Source organism: Lepidochelys kempii, chromosome 10 (genome assembly GCF_965140285.1).
Source record: "Lepidochelys kempii isolate rLepKem1 chromosome 10, rLepKem1.hap1, whole genome shotgun sequence".
Taxonomy (NCBI): Eukaryota; Metazoa; Chordata; order Testudines; family Cheloniidae; genus Lepidochelys; species Lepidochelys kempii.
Window position 1 is genome coordinate 84,410,942 of NC_136389.1, and position 19,225 is coordinate 84,430,166.

General features: G+C 55.9%; 1 protein-coding gene across 2 annotated transcripts in view; it reads right to left on the reverse strand.

The window, feature by feature from the left end:
* ANPEP (alanyl aminopeptidase, membrane) overlaps window positions 1-19,225 on the reverse strand; it is a 40,434-nt gene that overhangs the window by 9,430 nt on the left and 11,779 nt on the right. For both annotated transcript variants that reach the window (XM_073304571.2, XM_073304570.2), the window contains exons 6-9: window positions 9,133-9,287; window positions 8,356-8,469; window positions 7,684-7,827; window positions 7,503-7,568 (exon numbers count right to left, since the gene is read on the reverse strand). In XM_073304571.2, the coding sequence (XP_073160672.2) occupies window positions 7,503-7,568; window positions 7,684-7,827; window positions 8,356-8,469; window positions 9,133-9,287 (479 nt within the window). The remainder of the gene's footprint in view (window positions 1-7,502; window positions 7,569-7,683; window positions 7,828-8,355; window positions 8,470-9,132; window positions 9,288-19,225) is intronic.

The following is a 19,225-nucleotide window of genomic DNA, read 5'->3' on the forward strand; positions in this document are numbered from 1 at the left end:
GTGTCTGAGGCGTCGGTGAACAACACAAAGGGCTTGTCAAAGTCTGGGTTTGCCAGAACTGGGCCACTGACCAGAGCCTCCTTCAGCGCCCGGAAAGCCTCCTGGCACTGCTCAGTCCAGACCACCTTGTCTGGCTTCCCCTTCTTGCATAGCTCCGTGATGAGGGTGGCGATGGTGCTAAAGTGGGGCACAAATCTTCGGTAGTATCCTGCCATCCCAATAAAGGCTTGGACCTGCTTTTTGGTGTGGGGAGCGGGCCAGTCTCTGATCACCTCCACCTTGGCTGGTTCCGGCTTTAGGCGGCCGCTCCCCACCCGATGGCCCAGGTAAGATACTTCCGCCATCCCCACCTTGCCCTTCTCCGCTTTTACAGTCAGCCCAGCCCCCTGGAGTCGGTCCAGCACTTGTCTAACCTGGGACACGTGGTCCTCCCAGGTCTGGCTAAAGATACAGATGTCATCAATATACGCCACGGCAAAACTCTCCATCCCCCTCAGGAGCTGGTCCACCAGGCGCTGGAAGGTGCCCGGCGCTCCCTTGAGGCCGAAAGGCAGGGTCAGGAACTCATAGAGCCCCAGAGGGGTGATAAAGGCCGATTTCAGCAGGTCATCTGCATCCAGCGGCACTTGCCAGTAGCCCTTTGTAAGGTCCATGGTGGTGAGGTACCGAGCTCCTCCCAGCTTGTCTAGGAGCTCGTCAGGCCTGGGCATGGGGTAGGCATCAGATACAGTGATGGCATTGAGCTTCTGATAATCCACACAACTGGACCGACCCGTCCTTTTTGGGGACCAGCACCACCGTCGAGGCCCAAGGGCTGGCAGATGGCTGGATCACCCCCAAAGCCAGCATGTCCCGGACCTATCTTTCCAGGTCCTGAGCAGTTTTCCCTGTGACTCGGAAGGGGGAGCATCTTATCGGCGGGTGCGACCCTGTCTGCACCCGGTGGACAGTCAGATTAGTGCGTCCAGGCTGGTTGGAAAACAGCTGTCGGTCTGGATGCAGCACCCCCCTGACCTCAGCTTGCTGGGCAGGGGTTAGCTGATCCGAGAGGGGAATTGTTTCCAGGGGGGAACCAGCTCTGGTCCCATGGAATAGATCTACTAAAGGGTCACCTCCCTGCTCCTCCCACTGTCCACACACGGCCAACACCACATTCCCCCTGGCATAATATGGCTTCATCATATTCACATGGTACACCCGGCGGTGGTGCGCCCGGTTCGACAGCTCCACCACGTAGTTTACCTCATTGAGCTGCTTGACGACCTTGAAAGGGCCCTCCCAGGCGGCCTGTAGTTTGTTCTTTCTCACGGGGATGAGAACCATCACCTGATCCCCGGTGGCGTAGGCACGGGCCCGTGCCGTGCGGTCATACCAGACCTTCTGCTTCCTCTGGGCTCTGGCCAGATTCTCCCTGGCCAGGCCCATGAGTTCCGCCAGTCTCTCTCGGAAGATCAGGACATTCTCCACCACTGACTCTCCATCGGGAGTGGCCTTCCCCTCCCACTCGTCTCTCATCAGGTCCAGGGGGCCCCTCACCCTCCTGCCATATAACACTTCGAAAGGAGAAAATCCGGTAGACTCCTGGGGCACCTCCCTGTACACGAACAGCAGGTGAGGTAAGTACTTGTCCCAATCCTGCGGGTGCTGGTTCATAAAGGTTTACAGCATCATCTTTAGCGTCCCGTTGAACCTCTCCACCAACCCACTGGACTGGGGGTGATAAGCTGAGGCCCAGTCGTGCCGGACCCCACATTTCTCCCACAAGCACCAGAGCAGGGCCGACATGAAGTTGGAGCCTTGGTCTGTCAAGACTTCCTTGGGGAACCCCACTCGGCTCAAAATGGTCAGGAGCGCGTCGGCCACGGTGTCGGCTTCAATGGAAGCTAAGGGCACTGCCTCGGGGTAGCGGGTGGCAAAATCTACCACCCCCAGAATGTATTTCTTCCCCGACCGGGTCGTCTTGCTGAGAGGCCCCACGATGTCCATGGCCACCTTCTGGAAAGGCTCCTCTATGATGGGCAAAGGTCTCAAAGCCGCTTTCCCCTTGTCCCGGGCCTTCCCCACCCTCTGACAGGGGTCACAGGATCGGCAATACTGCCGGACCGTGGTAAAGACCCCGGGCCAGTAAAAGTTCTGTAGCAACCTCTGCCGGGTGCGCCGGATTCCCTGGTGCCCTGCGATGGGGATGTCATGGGCCAGGGACAGGAGCCTGCGGCGATACTTCTGGGGGACCACCAGCTGCCTCCTGATCCCACAGGACTCTACTTCCCTTGTGGGAGCCCATTCTCGGTACAGGAACCCCTTCTCCCACAGGAACCTCTCCTGGCAGCCTCTCCTCACGGTCCGTACCACACCAAGGTCGGCCAGATCCCTGAGCTTCTGCAAAGACGGATCTTTCCTCAACTCGGCCTGGAACTCAGCAGCTGGGGAAGGGATGGGGCCCGGTTCCCTCTCACTGGCCGGGTCTGAGACCTCAGCCTCTCTGAGCCGTGCCCCTCGGCGCTCCCTCCCCACCAGGGAAGGGTCCTGCGCCTCCGGTGTGATACCCTCCCCAAGGTCAGGGCGCAGTGCCCCTCACCGGCTCTGACTACGGGTCACAACCAGGGCGCTCTGGGGGTTGCTTGGCCAGTCCTCTAGGTCCCCCCCATCAAAACCTCAGTGGGCAAATGGTGCTGCACCCCCACTTCCTTGGGGCCCTCCTTGGCCCCCCATTTCAGGTGTACTCTTGCCACAGGCACCTGAAATGGGGTCCCGCCCACCCCCGTCAGGGTCAGGTAGGTGTTGGGCACCACCCGATCTGGGGCCACCACCTCGGGCCGGGCCAGCGTCACCTCCGCGCCCATATCCCAGTATCCACTGACCTTCCTCCCATCCACCTCCAGGGGAACAAGGCACTCTCTCCGGAGGGACAGCCCCGCGCCCACCCTGTAAACCGAGCACCCTGAGTCCAGAGCATCCAGCCCTCTGGTGGAGCTGGCCAGGGGTACTCTTCCCTCCTGAGCAGGTGGTAAAATGGTAGCCCCCCTTGCCTGGGCCGTCTGCCCCTCGTCCAGCTGGGTCCCTACCCAGTTAACCCTGGGTAGGTTGGGTCTGCTCAGTTTGTCCCTGAGCCCGGGGCACTGGGACCGTACGTGGCCTCTCTGGCCACGGTGATAGCAGTTCAGGTCACGTTGGACCCCTCGAGCGGGTTGGAGGGGCCCGATGCCAGGCGTTCCCCTTTGGAGGGGGTTCCCCCTATTTCCCCGCTGGGAGGTCCCCTGGTGACTCTCTCTCTGCATGGGGGGGGCGGGACCTGTTCTTTTGGGACTCCTCCCGGCTACCCCCTGACCGACTGTTCACAAACTCGTCGGCCAGCTGCCCTGCGTGCTGGGGGTTCTCTAGCTTTTTGTCCACCAGCCACAGCCTCAGGTCGGAAGGGCACTGATCATACAGTTGCTCCAGTACGATTAGGTCAAGCAGGTCCTCTTTAGCTCGGGCCCCAGCTGTCCACTTGCGGGCATACCCCTGCATCCGGTTAGCCAGTTGTAGGTAGGTGACCTCAGGCGTTTTACACTGACTCCAGATCCTTCTCTGGTACATCTTGGGGGTCAGCCCAAACTCACGGAGCAGGGCCTGTTTGAACAGTTCATAGTCCCCTGCCTCCGCCCCTGTCATTCAGCTGTACACCTCCACGGCTTTGGGGTCCAGTAAGGGGGTGAGAAACTGGAGCCTGTCTGCAGGGTCAACCCTGTGCATCTCGCAGGCATTCTCAAAGGCCGTCAGGAAGCTATCTATGTCCTCCCCCTCCTTACGCTGGGCCAGGAAGCACTTACCAAAGTTCCTTGCAGTCTTGGGTCCCCCCTCACGCACCGCAGCCGGGGCCCCACTGCTCCTCAGCCTGGCCAGCTCCAGTTCAAGCTGTCTTTTTTTCTCCTTCTCCTGACGTTCCCTCTCCTTCTCCTCCTGCTCATGCCTACGTTGCCTCTCCTTCTCCTGACGTTCCCTCTCCTTCTCCTCCTGCTCATGCCTACGTTGCCTCTCCTTCTCCTGACGTTCCCGCTCCTTCTCCTCCTGCTCATGTTGACGTTGTTTTTCATGATCCTCCAGCTCCCTCATTTTCATCTCCCTCTCCCGTTCCAGCCACATCTGCTCCAGGGATGGGGAGCTCCACTGGGAGGATCCCCTGCTGGGTGCCGGGGTCAGGGTGCCCTCGGTATTCGCTGGGCTTCCCCCAACCCCTCCCCCAGGCCTAGGTAGGAAGGGTCTCGGGATGTCCTCGGTAGCCGTCTGATCCCTCCCAGCCCCGTCAGGCCCCAGGGCCCACGCTGCGTCTGCCGGGCGGCTTCCCTCAGGGACAGGGATTGGGTCATCCAAGCGATTCCTCTCCTCCAACTGGGCAATCAGCTGTTCCTTGGTGGACCTCCCGATGCGCAGCCCCCTCTGCCTGCACAGCTCCACCAGGTCGCTCTTAAGGCGTTTAGCGTACATCTCCCTGCTGGCCACTCACAGGCCGGGCAGCTTTCCACAGTTTCCAGAAAAAACCCCTAGTGTGCCAGTCCTTCTTGAGGTCACCACCTCTTTGCCAGGGTCGAGCTGCAGACTCCTCCGCCCCTGGGACCGCTCGCTGCAATCCCCCGGGGGACCCTTTACTGCGAAAGTCCTTCTCTCTGGTCACACACTCCCAGGGGTTAACCGCCCCCTGAAACCGTCTCTCTCTGAATCTTCAGCACGCCTGGTTCCCGTCAATCCCCCTTCGTTTTACTGCTCCCCAGTCACTTACTGCAGGAAGCGCCGTTCACGGGGTGCAGTACATCCCACCGCTGCCACCAGTTGTCACGGAGTGTGGGGAAGTCCAGGCCCTGCACCCTCTTCCTGGGATCCACTGAGACTCTCAGCCAGCCAGTAAAACAGAAGGTTTATTGGACAACAGGAACGCAGTCCAAAACAGAGCTTGTGGGTACACCCAGGATCCCTCAATCACGTCCTTCTGGGGGAGCAGGGAGCTTAGACCCCAGCCCTGGGGTTCCCTGCGTTCCTCCACCCAGCCCAAAACTGAAACTAAACCCACCCAGCAGGTTCCCTGCTGCATCCTCTGTCCAGATTCCCAGGCAGAGGTGTTACTGACCCCCCCCCTTCCTGGCTCAGGTGACAGGCTCTCAGGTCTCCCATCCCCAGGGCATATTCCCAGGTCAACACTCCCCCTCCTTGCTGAGTCACATTGTCACAGTAACTTGTTGGGGAAGAGTCAACATGGTTTTTGTAAAGGGAAATCCTGCCTCACCGATCTACTGGAATTCTTTGAGGGGGGTCAACAAGCACATGGACAAGGGGGATCCAGTGGATACAGTGTACTCAGATTTTCAGAAAGCCTTTGACAAGGTCCCTGAACAAAGGCTCTTAAGCAAAGCAGGCAGTCATGGGATAAGAGGGAAGGTCCTCTCATGGATTGGTAACTGGTTAAAAGATAGGAAACAAAGGGTAGGTATAAATGGTCAGTTTTCAGAGTGGAGAGAAGTAAATACTGGTGTCCCCCAGGGGTCTGTTCTGGGACCAGTCCTATTCAACATGTTCATAAATGATCTGGAAAAAGGGGTAAACAGTGAGGTAGCAAAATTTGCAGATGATACAAAACTACTCAAGATAGTTATGTCCCAGGCAGCCTGTGAAGAGCTACAAAAACTGCCAAAATTGAGTGATTGGGCAACAAAATGGCAGATGAAATTCAATGCTGATAAATGCAAAGCAATGCACACTGGAAAACATCATCCCGACTATACATATAAAATGATGGGGTCTGAATTAGCTGTGACCACTCAAGAAAGAGACCTTGGAGTCAGTGTGGATAGTTCTCTGAAAACATCCACTAGATGTGCAGCGGCCATCAAAAAAGCAAACAGAATGTTGGGAATCATTAAGAAAGGGATAGATAATGAGAGAGAAAATATCATGTTGCTTCTACATAAATCCGTGGTACGCCCACATCTTGCATGCAGATCTGGTCGCCCCATCTCAAAAACCTATATTGGAATTGGAAAAGGTTCAGAAAAGGGCAACAAAAATTATTAGGTTTCAGAGGAACAGCCGTGTTAGTCTGTATTCGCAAAAAGAAAAGGAGGACTTGTGGCACCTTAGAGACTAACCAATTTATTTGAGCATGAGCTTTCGTGAGCTACAGCTCACTTGTGTGGAACAGCTGCCGTATGAGGAGAGATTAATAAGATGGGAACTTTTCAGCTTGGAAAAGAGACGATTAAGGGGGCATATGACAGAGGTCTATAAAATCATGACTGATGTGGAGAAAGTAAACAAGGAAGTGTTATTTACTCCTTCTCATAACACAAGAACTGGGGATCACCAAATGAAATTAACAGGCAGCAGGTTTAAAACAAACCAAAGGAAGTATTTCTTCACACAGTGCACAGTCAACCTGAGGAACTCCTTGCCAGAGGATGCTGTGAAGGCCAAGACTATAACAGGGTTCAAAAAAGAGCTAGATAAGTTCCTGGAGGAGAGGTCCATCAATGACTATTAGCCGGGACGGGCAGGGGAGGTGTCCCTAGCCTCTGTTTGCCAGAAGCTGGGAATGGGCGACAGGGGAAGGATCACTTGATGATTCCCTGTTCTGTTCACTCCCTCTGGGGCACCTGCCATTGGCCACTCTCGGCAGACAGGACACTGGGCTGACTGGACCTTTGGTCTGACCCAGTCTGGCCGCTCTTATGTTCTTCTTATGTTCTTATTCGCTCGGGATGAGATGGGGATCCCTGAGTCGGGGCTCAGCAGGGGAGCCGCCTCCCCAAGAGTACATCCTGCGTGCCTGCTGCCAGGCGAAGGCAGAGGCATTGCATTGAGCAAAGTCCCAGACTTTCTGGGCATGGCTCTCAAAGGCAGAGGCCCATGGCTCCCAGCAGCAGTGCCCTCCCTACTGCTCACCCACACTCTTCCCCTGCAGGGTGTCTGGGCAGGAGTGGGCACCGCAGGGCCATGCCACCGGGGGCTGTACTGAGACAGTGGGAGCGAGTGCGCAGGCTGGGCCCTCCCCCAGGCCCGGCTACCATGGGCATGATGGCTGCCATGCTGGCCAACGCTCGACTGGACCAGGGACCTGCAAGCCAAAGCCTGCCACTTGAGTGAATTGCCAGGCTTTGTAGCCAGGGGCTGCCCCAGCCTGCAGCCTCGGTACTGGCACAGAGCAGGCATGTAACTCACGCTGAGCAGGGCATTGCATGTGTGCGTGGGCACACCCCCAGCACCATCCTTTGCCCTCAGGCCCTGCCCGCTCCTCTGCCCCTCCAGCGCCTCCCCCGTGGCTCTGCCTCCTGGACAGACTGCCCGCGGGTCCGGTGAGCACCGCCAGAGTTTGGGGGGGCTTGGCAGGTTCCCCCTTCGGCAGAGCACCCTCCCAAGGGAGCCCAGGCTGATGCCTGCCTCGGAGCAGGGGCCATGCAGGCAGCGTCCGGCTGAGCCCTCTGCTGGGCACGCAGCCCCTGCCCCTGGCGAGGCGGGTCCGGCCAGGGCCTCACCTGCAGCCCCTTCTTGAAGCTGTCCTCGGTGAGGAACTCCGAGAGCATCCGCAGCACCGACGCCCCCTGCAAGAAGATCAGAGAGAGGCGCTGAGCGAGGGTCCAGGAGCCGCGAGAGGGCAGCACAGCCCATCCGGCTTGCCCCAACCCGGGCCCTGGGCAGTCCCAGCGGGTCCCTCACCTTGCTGTAGGCGATGGCATCAAAGATCTCGCTGATCTGCGCTGGCGTGTTGATCTCGCTCTCCAGGAAGGAGAGCGGGTGCGAGGAGGCCAGCGCGTCGACCTTCATCACCCGGTACATGTCATTCTGCACGATCAGGTCTTTCTGCAAAGGCAGCAGGTTACAGCCTGCCTGGGGCGGTGCCGGGGCGGCCCCTCCGCGGGCGTGTGGGGACTGCTACCAGCCCAGACACGGCGCCGTCTCTTCCCTTCCTGCCCCCAGCCTGGCTGAGCCCAGCCTAGGGCTCGGCGTTCTCACCCCCTGCAGGATGGGCCTGCGGAGGGGGCTGCCTCCTCCCTGCCCAGCAGCACCAGGAGCTGGGTGGGCCCTGCCCCGGCAAGCAGCTCTCGCTCACTGCTGCCGGCAGCACCAGGCTGCCCCTCTGGAGGGACGACCGAGACCCACTGGCCTCCATCACCGGGTCCCAGCGCCAGGAAAGGCTGCAGCCAAGCAGAGAGCAGGGCCCCTCCCTGGAGCACACAGCTCCTTCCGGCCAGGTGATCCTGCTTGGGCCGAAGCCTGCCACCTCAGCGAGCCCACCAGTGGCCCAAGGGGCCGTGCGGGTGACAAGGGAAGGCCAGCTCCTGCCGCTGCAGCCCGCTAGGTAGCACCACCCCTCCTGGGGCTACTCACAATGTGCCAGGAAGGCTCAGCAGAGTCCGCCCCCAGGTACTCCACGTAGGAGGCAAAGCCCTCGTTCAGCCACAGGTCATTCCACCAGCGCAGGGTCACCAGGTTCCCGAACCACTGAGGAGAGAGTGAGAAGGGGAGGGTCAGCCAGGGAGCCCCAGGACAGAGCCCCCCAACCCACACACAGCCAGGGAGCCACAGGCCCAGGGACAGAGCCCCCCTGACACACACATCCAGGGAGCCCTGAGCCCAGGGACAGAGCCCCCCCACACACACACACAGCCAGGGAGCCCCCGAGCCCAGGGAGCCCCAGCACAGAGCCCCCCGACAGACACAGCGAGGAAGCCCCTGAGCCCAGGGACAGAGCCCCCAACACACACATCCAGGGAGCCCCAAGCCCAGGGACAGAGCCCCCCGACACACACATCCAGGGAGCCCCGAGCCCAGGGACAGAGCCCCCCCACACACACACACAGCCAGGGAGCCCCCGAGCCCAGGGAGCCCCAGCACAGAGCCCCCCGACAGACACAGCAAGGAAGCCCCCGAGCCCAGGGACAGAGCCCCCAACACACACATCCAGGGAGCCCCAAGCCCAGGGACAGAGCCCCCCACATGCACACACATAGCCAGGGAGCCCCAGGACAGAGCCCCCCCACATACACACACACACACAGCCAGGGAGCCCCCGAGCCCAGGGAATCCTGGACTAGTTCCAGCCCTTCAGTATCTCTACACCCAGCTAAGGGCTGGCAGGGAGGCAGAGCAGGATACACTGGGTACCTGGTGGGCAAGCTCATGAGCGATCACTGTTGCCACCCTCTCCTTGTTGCCGATGGAAGAGAAGAGAGGATCATAGAGCAGCGAGTTCTCCCGGTACGTCACCAGTCCCCAGTTCTCCATGGCACCTGCATTGAAGTCTGGAAGGCCAACCTGGTCTGGGAGAGGGACAGGCCTCGTTAGCAGGGTTGCACCCTCACCCCGGGAAAGCATGAAAATCCCCACCTCCGTGGGACAGCCCAGAACCCCCTGCCCCTGTGGGAGCGCACGGAACCCCCCACCCCATGGGAGAGCACGGAACACCCCCCGACCCCCTTGGAAGACCACAGGACCCCCTGTAATACTGTCCCACCAGGGACCAGCTCATGCCAAGCTCCTCATGCCTCACTGAACACGAACAAATAACATCGCTGGGATCAGTCCGGCTCAGCTGTGGGTTAGTGGTGTTAAAGCAGGTATGAGAGCGATAAGGATGTGTTTGGGGTTCAGATTATGGATCGCTGGTGAGTGGCTGCAGCTCATTTCTAGCAGCTGGCTCCCATGTCGTCAGGGAATATTTGAGCGGGTGCATGGTGAGCCCCTGCGACTGTGTAAATCACCAGACAGGAGAGACTAACCAGTGTGAAGGGCTGACCCCCAACCGCAGGTGTCGCATCCTGCCCAGCAGGGACGGGCCATTGACACCAGATGGACTGTTGTGGGACGATAAAGAGGACAACAGCCATGTGTTGTTCTGCCCTCCCCCTGCCCCCTGTGAAGACGAGTCATGCAAGTGGATTCCTTCCATTAGCTGATTGCCCAGGTCAGGAGGGGTATGTGGCAGGAGGGGTTAAAAACCATAACAAGAAGGAACTGGATCTCTGTGCTGCTTGGACTCTGGGAGGCAAGGTTTCTAGCCATAAGCAAGGGATACCCAACTTCTTAACTTGGATTAGCTCTAAAGGACAAATACGGCTTGTGGATTATAGAAGCTTCTATTACCTTTTGAATTTAAGATTATAACTCATTTGTGTATCTATGTTTACCTGCTTTAACCTTGAAAATAACTCTCTGATTTCCTTTTCCTATTAATAAATCTTTAGATAGCCAGTCCTATAATAAACTACAAGCTCTGTCTTTGGTGAGAGATCTGAGGTGCATTTGCCCTAGGCTAAATTACTGGTCCTTTGGGACTGGGAGTTGCCTGAGTATTGCTGTGATCCTTGGCATAAGGGCCCATCTGCCACACAGGCAGGCTCCCCTGGGTGGTGAGACAGATCGGAGCACCCAAGGGGACTGTCCGTGGCTCCATGTTCAGGCTGTCACAGCGCCTGAGGGGTTCACACTAGATAACGGGCTGGTGCAGTCTAGGTACAGAACTCCCCACCAGTCTGGGGTTTGTGCCCTGGTTCCTACCAGCCTTCCCTGAGGTTGGTACCCACGCTTGGGGTCCCTGCAGGCAGCTTGACAGGATTCACATACTGGAGGTCAATTAAGCTCATAGACCAGAACCCCAGCGCTGTTAAAATTTAAACTCAACAGTGAGAGTTTTGGAGGTTAAAGAACAGACACAGTGAGTGAGCCACAGGCTCTGCTGGTCTTATGAGAAAAGACCCTAGCTAGCCAAGTCTGCAGAGGGGCATATCCTATCCAAAGAAAGTCCCAGTTCCGGAGCTGAGAGCTTCGCTCCTGATCTGGTGCCCAGGGGAGGAGAAGACCCACATGCCACAGAGGAACCACCACAGGGGAACAGGCCGATTGCAGCACCTGGGAGCCCAGGGAGAAAGCGAGCCCCAGTGACTGCTGGCAGAACTGCGGGTCAGAGACTGAAGCCACCAAGGAGATGGAACAAACAGCAGCGGGTAAAGCGAATGAAGACGCTGAGCAGACGGCGCACAGGAAGCTGATAGAAGCTCGTCCTCACCTGGAGAGCGGCCCCACCATGACACACGGGCGGGATACAAGCTGCCCAACTGATACCCAAAGAGATGCATAAAAGGGTTCCTGTCTGCCTTTGGGAGACTACGTGGGATGCACAATATCCCAGCAGATAAACAGCCGCCTCTCCTCTGAACCAGGGAGCTGGGGAAGCCAGACAAATCTTTTATGAGATGGAGGAGGGTGATGTACGTGTACCAGAAATGTAAAGCAAACGCATTGAAAAGGTGTAAGATCACCCCTGAGCCCCATCGGCTGAAGTGGAGAAACCTCAGACTGTTTGACAATGTCACTCACGTGGAATATGCACATAAAATGTGTAATTTCATGAGAAAATGGACAATGGGAGTGGGGCTGAAGGTGATGACAGAAAATCTTTGATCGGATGGCCCCAGAGCAATTGTTAAGGTGTCACAGATGAGGTAAAGGTGGCCATCTGGGACCAAAACCAGCCACGATTTTAGAGGCTGCAGAAATTGTGGATGAATATGTTGAATCAAGGGTCCATGAGAGGTGGGGGAGGGGTTACCCCAGGGAAGGGAAATCCCCATCACGCAGCTTAAGAGGGGACTGGAAATAAACCTATCCCCAACTTCGATAAAAACCGCAAGGGAGCCCAGGGTTTAGAGCCCAGAGCAAAAGGGAAGGCAGGCAGGCAGCCTGACATCCCTGTGGACCTCCCAGTCATCTAAAACCAACCTGCCAAAACAAGGTAACTGCACGATCCACACCCCACCTGCCACAGCAAGCCCCACTCCCGGTGCCCCAGCAGCAGCGGTGAGCAGCAGGGACCCTGGCGAGCTGGATTAGGACCGAGCCTGTGGAGGGTGGTGCAGAATTTATTAGAACACCACGGTCAATGGCCTACCCTGCCCAGGCTGGAGGGACCCCATGTCCCACGTCACTGTGGTCAAGGAGAGCTGGGTAAGGGAGGAAGACAGGCCTCCTGGTAAGAATGTATGTAAACCGATTGTGGCTGAGTCCCCAGGAACTGGACCTTTGGCCAAGCTTCACCTGCAGCGTGAGAGTTGTAAAGGAGATTGTGCTATGGGCATTCGGATCTGCTCCCCGCTGAGGCTTGACGAGGGTAGGAGGTTCTAGCCCTGCCCAAGCAGACATATTGTAACTCACAGCCAGGAAGAGCACAGCTCTGCCTCGCCTGGCTTGTCTGTGGACTGCAGGGAGGGCTGCAGGGGGGACACACGCCCTCAGTCCTTTGTCAGCCAGGAGTAAGGGGTGTGACAGGCAGGGCCAGCTCTAGGTGTTTTGCTGCCCCAAGCGGAGTGTCACCGAAGCAAAAAAAAAAAAAAAAAAGGGCCGGAATGCCGCCCCTTGAAAAGTGCCATCCCAAGCACGTGCTTGGTTTGCTGGTGCCTAGAGCTGGCCCTGGTGACAGGGGTGTGTCCACTGTCGTAATAAGCTTTGTACAAGGGATGCCCTGGGAGGTATCACTCGAAAACTCCTAATTTCCTGGTCAAATATGGGAAGATTCCACTGTCTGCTGTTACTACACTGCACGCCTTACCCAGTGCAGCCGCTCCATTGTAAGGTGCGCGGTCAATGGGAGAGAGCTCTCCCAGAGACAAAATAACACCACCCCCGACGAGGGCTGGTAGCTCCATCGATGGGAGCTCAGCTTCCACCGACACAGCGCTGTCCACACCGCTGTCCACACCGGTGCTTTTCATCAGTAAAACTTTTGTCATTCACACCCATAAGCAACAAAAGTTTTAATGATGAAAGTGCAGGGTAGACATGGCCTAACACATGTTCCAAGGCTGGGAAGCAGCCAAACCAGTTCCTCAGAGACAAAGGGCCAGGTGATGCCTCAACCAGGTATAAACAAGGCCAATGGGCCCTTACCTGCTACCTGGCCATTCTTTGGCAGGAAAGGGGGCAGGGGCGAAAAATCTACATCTTAGCAAAGATACAGTCTGGAGTTCCCATCCACACAGCCTGCCTGTTACCTCGTTCCCAGCTGGAAATGCTTCTCAGAGGGGGGAAAGGACTATAAAAACAGGGGCAGACAAGGTAGTGTACCCCCCTGCTCTCTCTCTGCCCACTGATTCACTGCACCCGAAGGGAAAAAGAAAGCAGCCATTCAGCTGGGAAAGGGCTCCTGGCCTAAAAAGTTTGGCCAGCAAGACTGTTGAGAGCATGTGGTGAGAAAACCTTGGCTTTGAATTTAACCTAGTTTGTTGAGTTAGTCCTTAGCTGTGCTTTATCTTTATTTTTCTTGTAACTATTTCTGACTTGTATGATTCATTCACTTAAAATCACCCGCTCTGTAGATAATAAACTTGTTTTATTGTCTTAGCTAATCCAGTGTGTTTGAACTGAAGTGTATGGCAAAGTCCATTTGGGATAACAGGATTTGGTAGGGTTGCCAGTTTGGTTTGGACATATTCCTGGAAATTTCATCACATGACCTACACTTTAATTAAAGATTCATCTTTAATTCCTGGAGGCTCCAGGACAAGTCTGGGGTTTGGCAGCCCTAGGATTTGTGCATTGTCATTTCTATTAATAAAAAGAGAGACTTTGTATAAGCTTGTCCTTTCCAAGAGAGGGCTGGGCAGTCCAGCACACACATTTCTGGGTGGAATCCAGGCCTGGGGATGTGTTGGGGTCACCCTGCAGTACAAACCCGGCTGGTAAGCGCCAAGGGGTGGCTGGCTGCAGCACACAGTCCAAGTGGGGAGTGACTTACATGCTGGAGGCTGTTTGTGAGCAGCCCAGGACTGGAAGCTACAGCAGTAAAGCGGTGGACAGGGCACCCCAGTTCCAAGAGCAGGGGCAACACAGCTACTCACTAGCCTGGACCGTAGCCTGGGTGTGCCGCAGAGGGGTTGGAAGACACCATTGCTTTGCTCTTAACTTCAGGGAGCCTCCAAAGGCCATTATGGCGGCTCAACAGGCTGATCCTTCCCTGGCCCAGGAGAGGAATCACACCCCAGCCAGGGAAGGAAAGGGTCCCTTTTTCCTAGCAGGTGGTTAGTTGTCCAGGGAGGCTTCCACAAGGGAAAAGAGGTGCCCTGCTGAGGTTGGCAAACAGGTGTCTGTGCCCGATAAGCACAAGGCAGAGGTGCTTCAGATGGGTCACGACTGTCCCTTTGCCGGACACTTGGGGCGGAGAGAGGCTCCGACAGAATTGCTATTGGCCTCACATGTGTGAGGCAGTAAGAAATGATGGCAAGAGTCGTGTCTTATGTCAGAAGCATCAGAGGTTAAAGGGGCACCTTTGCAGCCTCTGCCCATCATTAATGAGGTGTTGCCAGAGTGTCTGCGGACATTGTGGGACCCCTACCCAGACCTTCCAGAAATGGGAAGGCATATCTACTGGTTGTGGTGGGTTCTGCCACGAGGCACCCCGAAGCCACAGCTTCGTCTACCCCAGAAGGTGAAACCGTGGCTACTGCCCTCGTCACCATTTTAGCAGAGTAGGGTTTCCCAGGGAAATCTTGTCAGACCATGGTTCAGATTTCATGTCTGTAGTTTTCAGAAAGTGATGGGAGCTGTGTGGAGTGAGACACATAAAGGCTGCCCCCCGCCCCCTCCCCATCATCCAGAGACCGACGGGCTGGCAGAAAGATTCAGTGGGACATTGACGTCTATGCTGAGAATGTGTGTTACCAGCAGGGGAATAAAGGGATGTGTTGGTCCCTTATTTGTTATTCACATACAGGAGTGCGCCCCAGGGTCTCAGGGCTTGCCCTTTTTAATCTTCTTTATGGGAGACAAATGAGGGGACCCCTAGATTTGATCCGAGGCTCTTTGGAGGGCGGGACAGGGAAGACAGGACAGCCTGGGGGGGTCTGTCACTCCTGTTAAAGAGAATTGAAAGGTTATGCTGGACTTAGTGCCTCAGAGCCTTGACAAGAGTCAGGTGCCCCAGACAGCTCAGTTTGACGGGCGTGGTAGAGAAAGGTCTTGTCATATAGTGACTTGGGGCTAGCGTTGATCCCAGTGAAGAAGAACACGGTGCGAGATTGTTGGGGGGGCCCTTTCGAGGTGACCAGAGAGAGTGAATGAATTAGGTCACTTACGATGCAATGACACCCCATGGCAGGAGAGCTGTGCAAACAGCACATAGCAATAGATTGAAAGCTTCCCAAAACTGAGAGATGGGGGTGAATATGATTTGCTGGGCTGATGAAGGACCATTTCCTGCTCCTTTAATTGATCTGGCAAGGGAGAGGAAGGAAGAGACGCCTCTAGAAAACACGGGTATCTGGGAGGGTTTGGATGTTGGCCCCCTTGGAAGACCACAGGCAGGTACTTTCCAACCTGCCAGGTTCAACGAACAAAAATGGGCATTCCTAGCAGAGCACGTCCTGCTACAGGAGAAATACAGCCACAGTCAGGATGAGGGGGAGAGCGTGCTAGGGATGGGGTGAATACTGAGTCAAAAAGCCCAGGAGCGTCTCCTGTTATAATGGTAGCCAAGAGGGATAAAACCATGAGATTTACTCTGGACTTTAGAAGGGTCAATGCCATCACCCAACTTGACCCTTACCCAACACCCTATGTGACGAAGTCGGACTGTTCTTAATGTTTCCTCTGAATAATGTAGGGGTGCCTCAGTTTCCCCTAGGCATTTCTTAAGTCTCTAGGTGGTGGGATAAGGGGATGTAATTGTTGCAGAGCAAAGGGCCAGAGTACATAAATGGTGACACTCTGTCTCCTGGCCACTGATGGCCTGGGCCCTTCGCCCCTCCAAGGTGAGAGCTAAAGGGTTGGAGAACAAAGGAATCCGGTGCCCTCCTGGGCCGGGAAAGGGACAAAGCCCAGAGGAGGAGGGACTGGAGGGAGTTTTCAGTTTGGGGCTGGCTGGGGACATGGAGTGAAGTGCAGACGGGGTTGTCTGGCTCCCTGCCTCCCAAAATGGACCAGGCTGAGGGGTCCTGTTCTCTGTACCTACAAACTCTGTGTTAGACCATGTTCCTGTTGTCTAATAAACCTTCTGTTTTACTGGCTGGCTGAGAGTCTCGTCTGACTGCGGAGTTGGGGGGCAGGACCCTCTGGCTCCCCCAGGACCCTGCCTGGGCGGACTCGCTGGGGGAAGCGCACGGAGGGGCAGAGGATGCTGAATGCTCCGAGGTCAGACCCAGGAAGGTGGAAGCTGTGTGAGCTGTGTGTCCTGAAGACAGGCTGCTCCCAGAGAGGAGACTTCCCCAGAGTCCTGACTGGCTTCGTAGGGAGCAGTTCCAGAGCATCTCCCAGGGACTCCGTGACACCCTAGCTAGGGGCTGACTGGATCCATAGGGGTGGGTGCAAAATTCATAAGTGCTCTAGATTTGACTCAAGGATACTGGCAAATTCCTGCAGATGCTGATGCCCAGAGAAAGTCAGTGTTCCCAGGGGAATCTGGCCTCTGTAAGGTTCTGCCTTTGGGGCTCCCTTTCAGAGGCCTGTCAATGAGGTGCTGCAGGGCTTACAGACCTTTACCAAAGCCTGTGGAGATGCCTTGGTGTGACGAAGTGGGACTGTTCTTAATGTTTCCTCTGAATATTGTGGGGGTGCCTCAGTTTCCCCTGTGCAGTACTTAAGTACCTAGGAGGTGGGATAAGGGTGTATGATCATTGCAGAGCTCTAGAGGGCAAGTGTGTGCAGGGGTCTGGACACAGAGAATTGCGACACCCTGTTTCCTGGCAACTGATGGCCTGGGCCCTTCCCCCCTGCAAGGTGAGAGCTAAAGGGTTGGAGAACAAAGGAATCCAGTGACCTCCTGGCCTGGGAAAGGGACAAAGCCCAGAGGAGGAGGGGCTGGGGGGAGTTTCAGTTGGGGCTGGCTGGGGACGAGGAGTGAAGTGCAGACGGGGTTGTCTGGCTCACTGCCCCCCAAAATGGACCCAGCTGAGGGGCCCTGTTCTCTGCACCTACAATCTCTCTTTTAGACCATGTTCCTGTCGTCTAATAAACCTTCTGTTTTCCTGGCTGGCTGAGAGTCACATCTGACTGCGAAGTTGGGGTGCAGGACCCTCTGGCTTCCCCAGGACCCCGCCTGAGCGGACTCACTGGGGGAAGCGCACGGAGGGGCAGAGGATGCTGAATGCTCCGAGGTCAGACCCAGGAAGGTGGAAGCTGTGTGAGCTGTGCCCTGCACACACCTGCCCTCCAGGGCTCTGCAGTGATCATACACCCTTACCCCACCCCCTAGATACTTAAGAACTGCACAGGGGAAACTGAGTCACCCCCACAATATTCAGAGGAAACATTAAGAACAGTCCCACTTCGTCACACTTGGCTATTTTGAGTGACTCTTGGCAAGACTGATGAGGTTCAATAAGACTGATGAGGTTCAATAATCTGATGAGGTTCAATAAGGATAAGTGCAGGGTCCTGCACTTAGGACGGAAGAACCCAATGCACAGCTACAGACTAGGGACCGAATGGCTAGGCAGCAGTTCTGCGGAAAAGGACCTAGGGGTGACAGTGGACGAGAAGCTGGATATGAGTCAGCAGTGTGCCCTTGTTGCCAAGAAGGCCAATGGCATTTTGGGATGTATAAGTAGGGGCATAGCGAGCAGATCGAGGGACGTGATCGTTCCCCTCTATTCGACATTGGTGAGGCCTCATCTGGAGTACTGTGTCCAGTTTTGGGCCCCACACTTCAAGAAGGATGTGGATAAATTGGAGAGAGTCCAGCGAAGGGCAACAAAAATGATTAGGGGACTGGAACACATGAGTTATGAGGAGAGGCTGAGGGAGCTGGGATTGTTTAGCCTGCAGAAGAGAAGAATGAGGGGGGATTTGATAGCTGCTTTCAACTACCTGAAAGGGGGTTCCAAAGAGGATGGCTCTAGACTGTTCTCAATGGTAGCAGATGACAGAACGAGGAGTAATGGTCTCAAGTTGCAGTGGGGGAGGTTTAGATTGGATATTAGGAAAAACTTTTTCACTAAGAGGGTGGTGAAACACTGGAATGCGTTACCTAGGGAGGTGGTAGAATCTCCTTCCTTAGAGGTTTTTAAGGTCAGGCTTGACAAAGCCCTGGCTGGGATGATTTAACTGGGAATTGGTCCTGCTTTGAGCAGGGGGTTGGACTAGATGACCTTCTGGGGTCCCTTCCAACCCTGATATTCTATGATTCTATGATTCTAAGACCACCTGAGCCAGGTGGGAATTGTACTGCAGAGGCTTGGAGAAGCCAGCCTCACTGTCAAGGTGTCCCAATGCAAGATGGGGCCCTCTTAGGTAACTTATTGGGAACACAGGTTGGGCAGTGGGTTTGTTCATCCTGATTCTTTCTAAGTAGAACCCATTCAGAACTGGCCAGCCCTACGAACCAAGCAGCAGGTCCAATCTTTTATTGCTCTGGCCAGCTATCACCGGAGGTTTGCAAAGGGGTATCGTGGCCCCCATAACAGACCTTACCAAAAAGGGGAAGCCAGCCTGGCTGGTATGGACCAGGCCTGGGAGAAAGGCTTAAAGGACATAAAAGAGGCGTTGTCCAAAGAGCCAGTTTTAGCCAGCCCTGATTTCAGCTGCGCCCTGAGGCGTGTAACATTGAGCTAGGCACATGCTAATGCAGGCTGGGGCGGGGGACAAGGGGCCCCCATTATCTTCCTGGGTAAATAACTGACCCCATTGAACAGGATTGTGCTGGCAGTGAGAGGAAATGCTAGGCCATTGTTTGGGCTATTCAACAACTTAAGCCTTATCTGTATAAGAGAAGATTTAAGGTTTTAACGGGCCACTCCCTGCTAATATGGGTGCAGCGAGCCAAAAAGACCAATTCCAGACTATTACGCCGGAGCCTAGCTCTGCATCCTGATGCCTTGTAAAGAAAAGGGAGACCCTGAGGCTTATTAGGGAGTGCCGGAGACCCCCCCTTCTGCCCCTTTGGGCATTGGGAGAGTGATGCTGGCAGCCCAGGTGCCAGCTCATGCCACGGTGCCCATGTCTCAGCTTCACGCTGCCAGGTGCCAAGCTGGGACCAGTCGGGCTGAGCGGGGTGTTTTGTAAAACAGGCACTAGAATGATCAGAATGTGCGTTGTGTGTAGGCTTGTGAGCTACTGCAGTATGGTCCCATACTGTACAGGGGTAGCCGAGCGTTTGCAACCTGAGCACCTGTGACTGTGCGAATGACCAGACAGGAGAGAGACATGAACCAGAGCAAAGGGCTGACCCCCCACAGCAGGTGTCACGTCATCCCCAGCAGGCACGGGCCGTTGA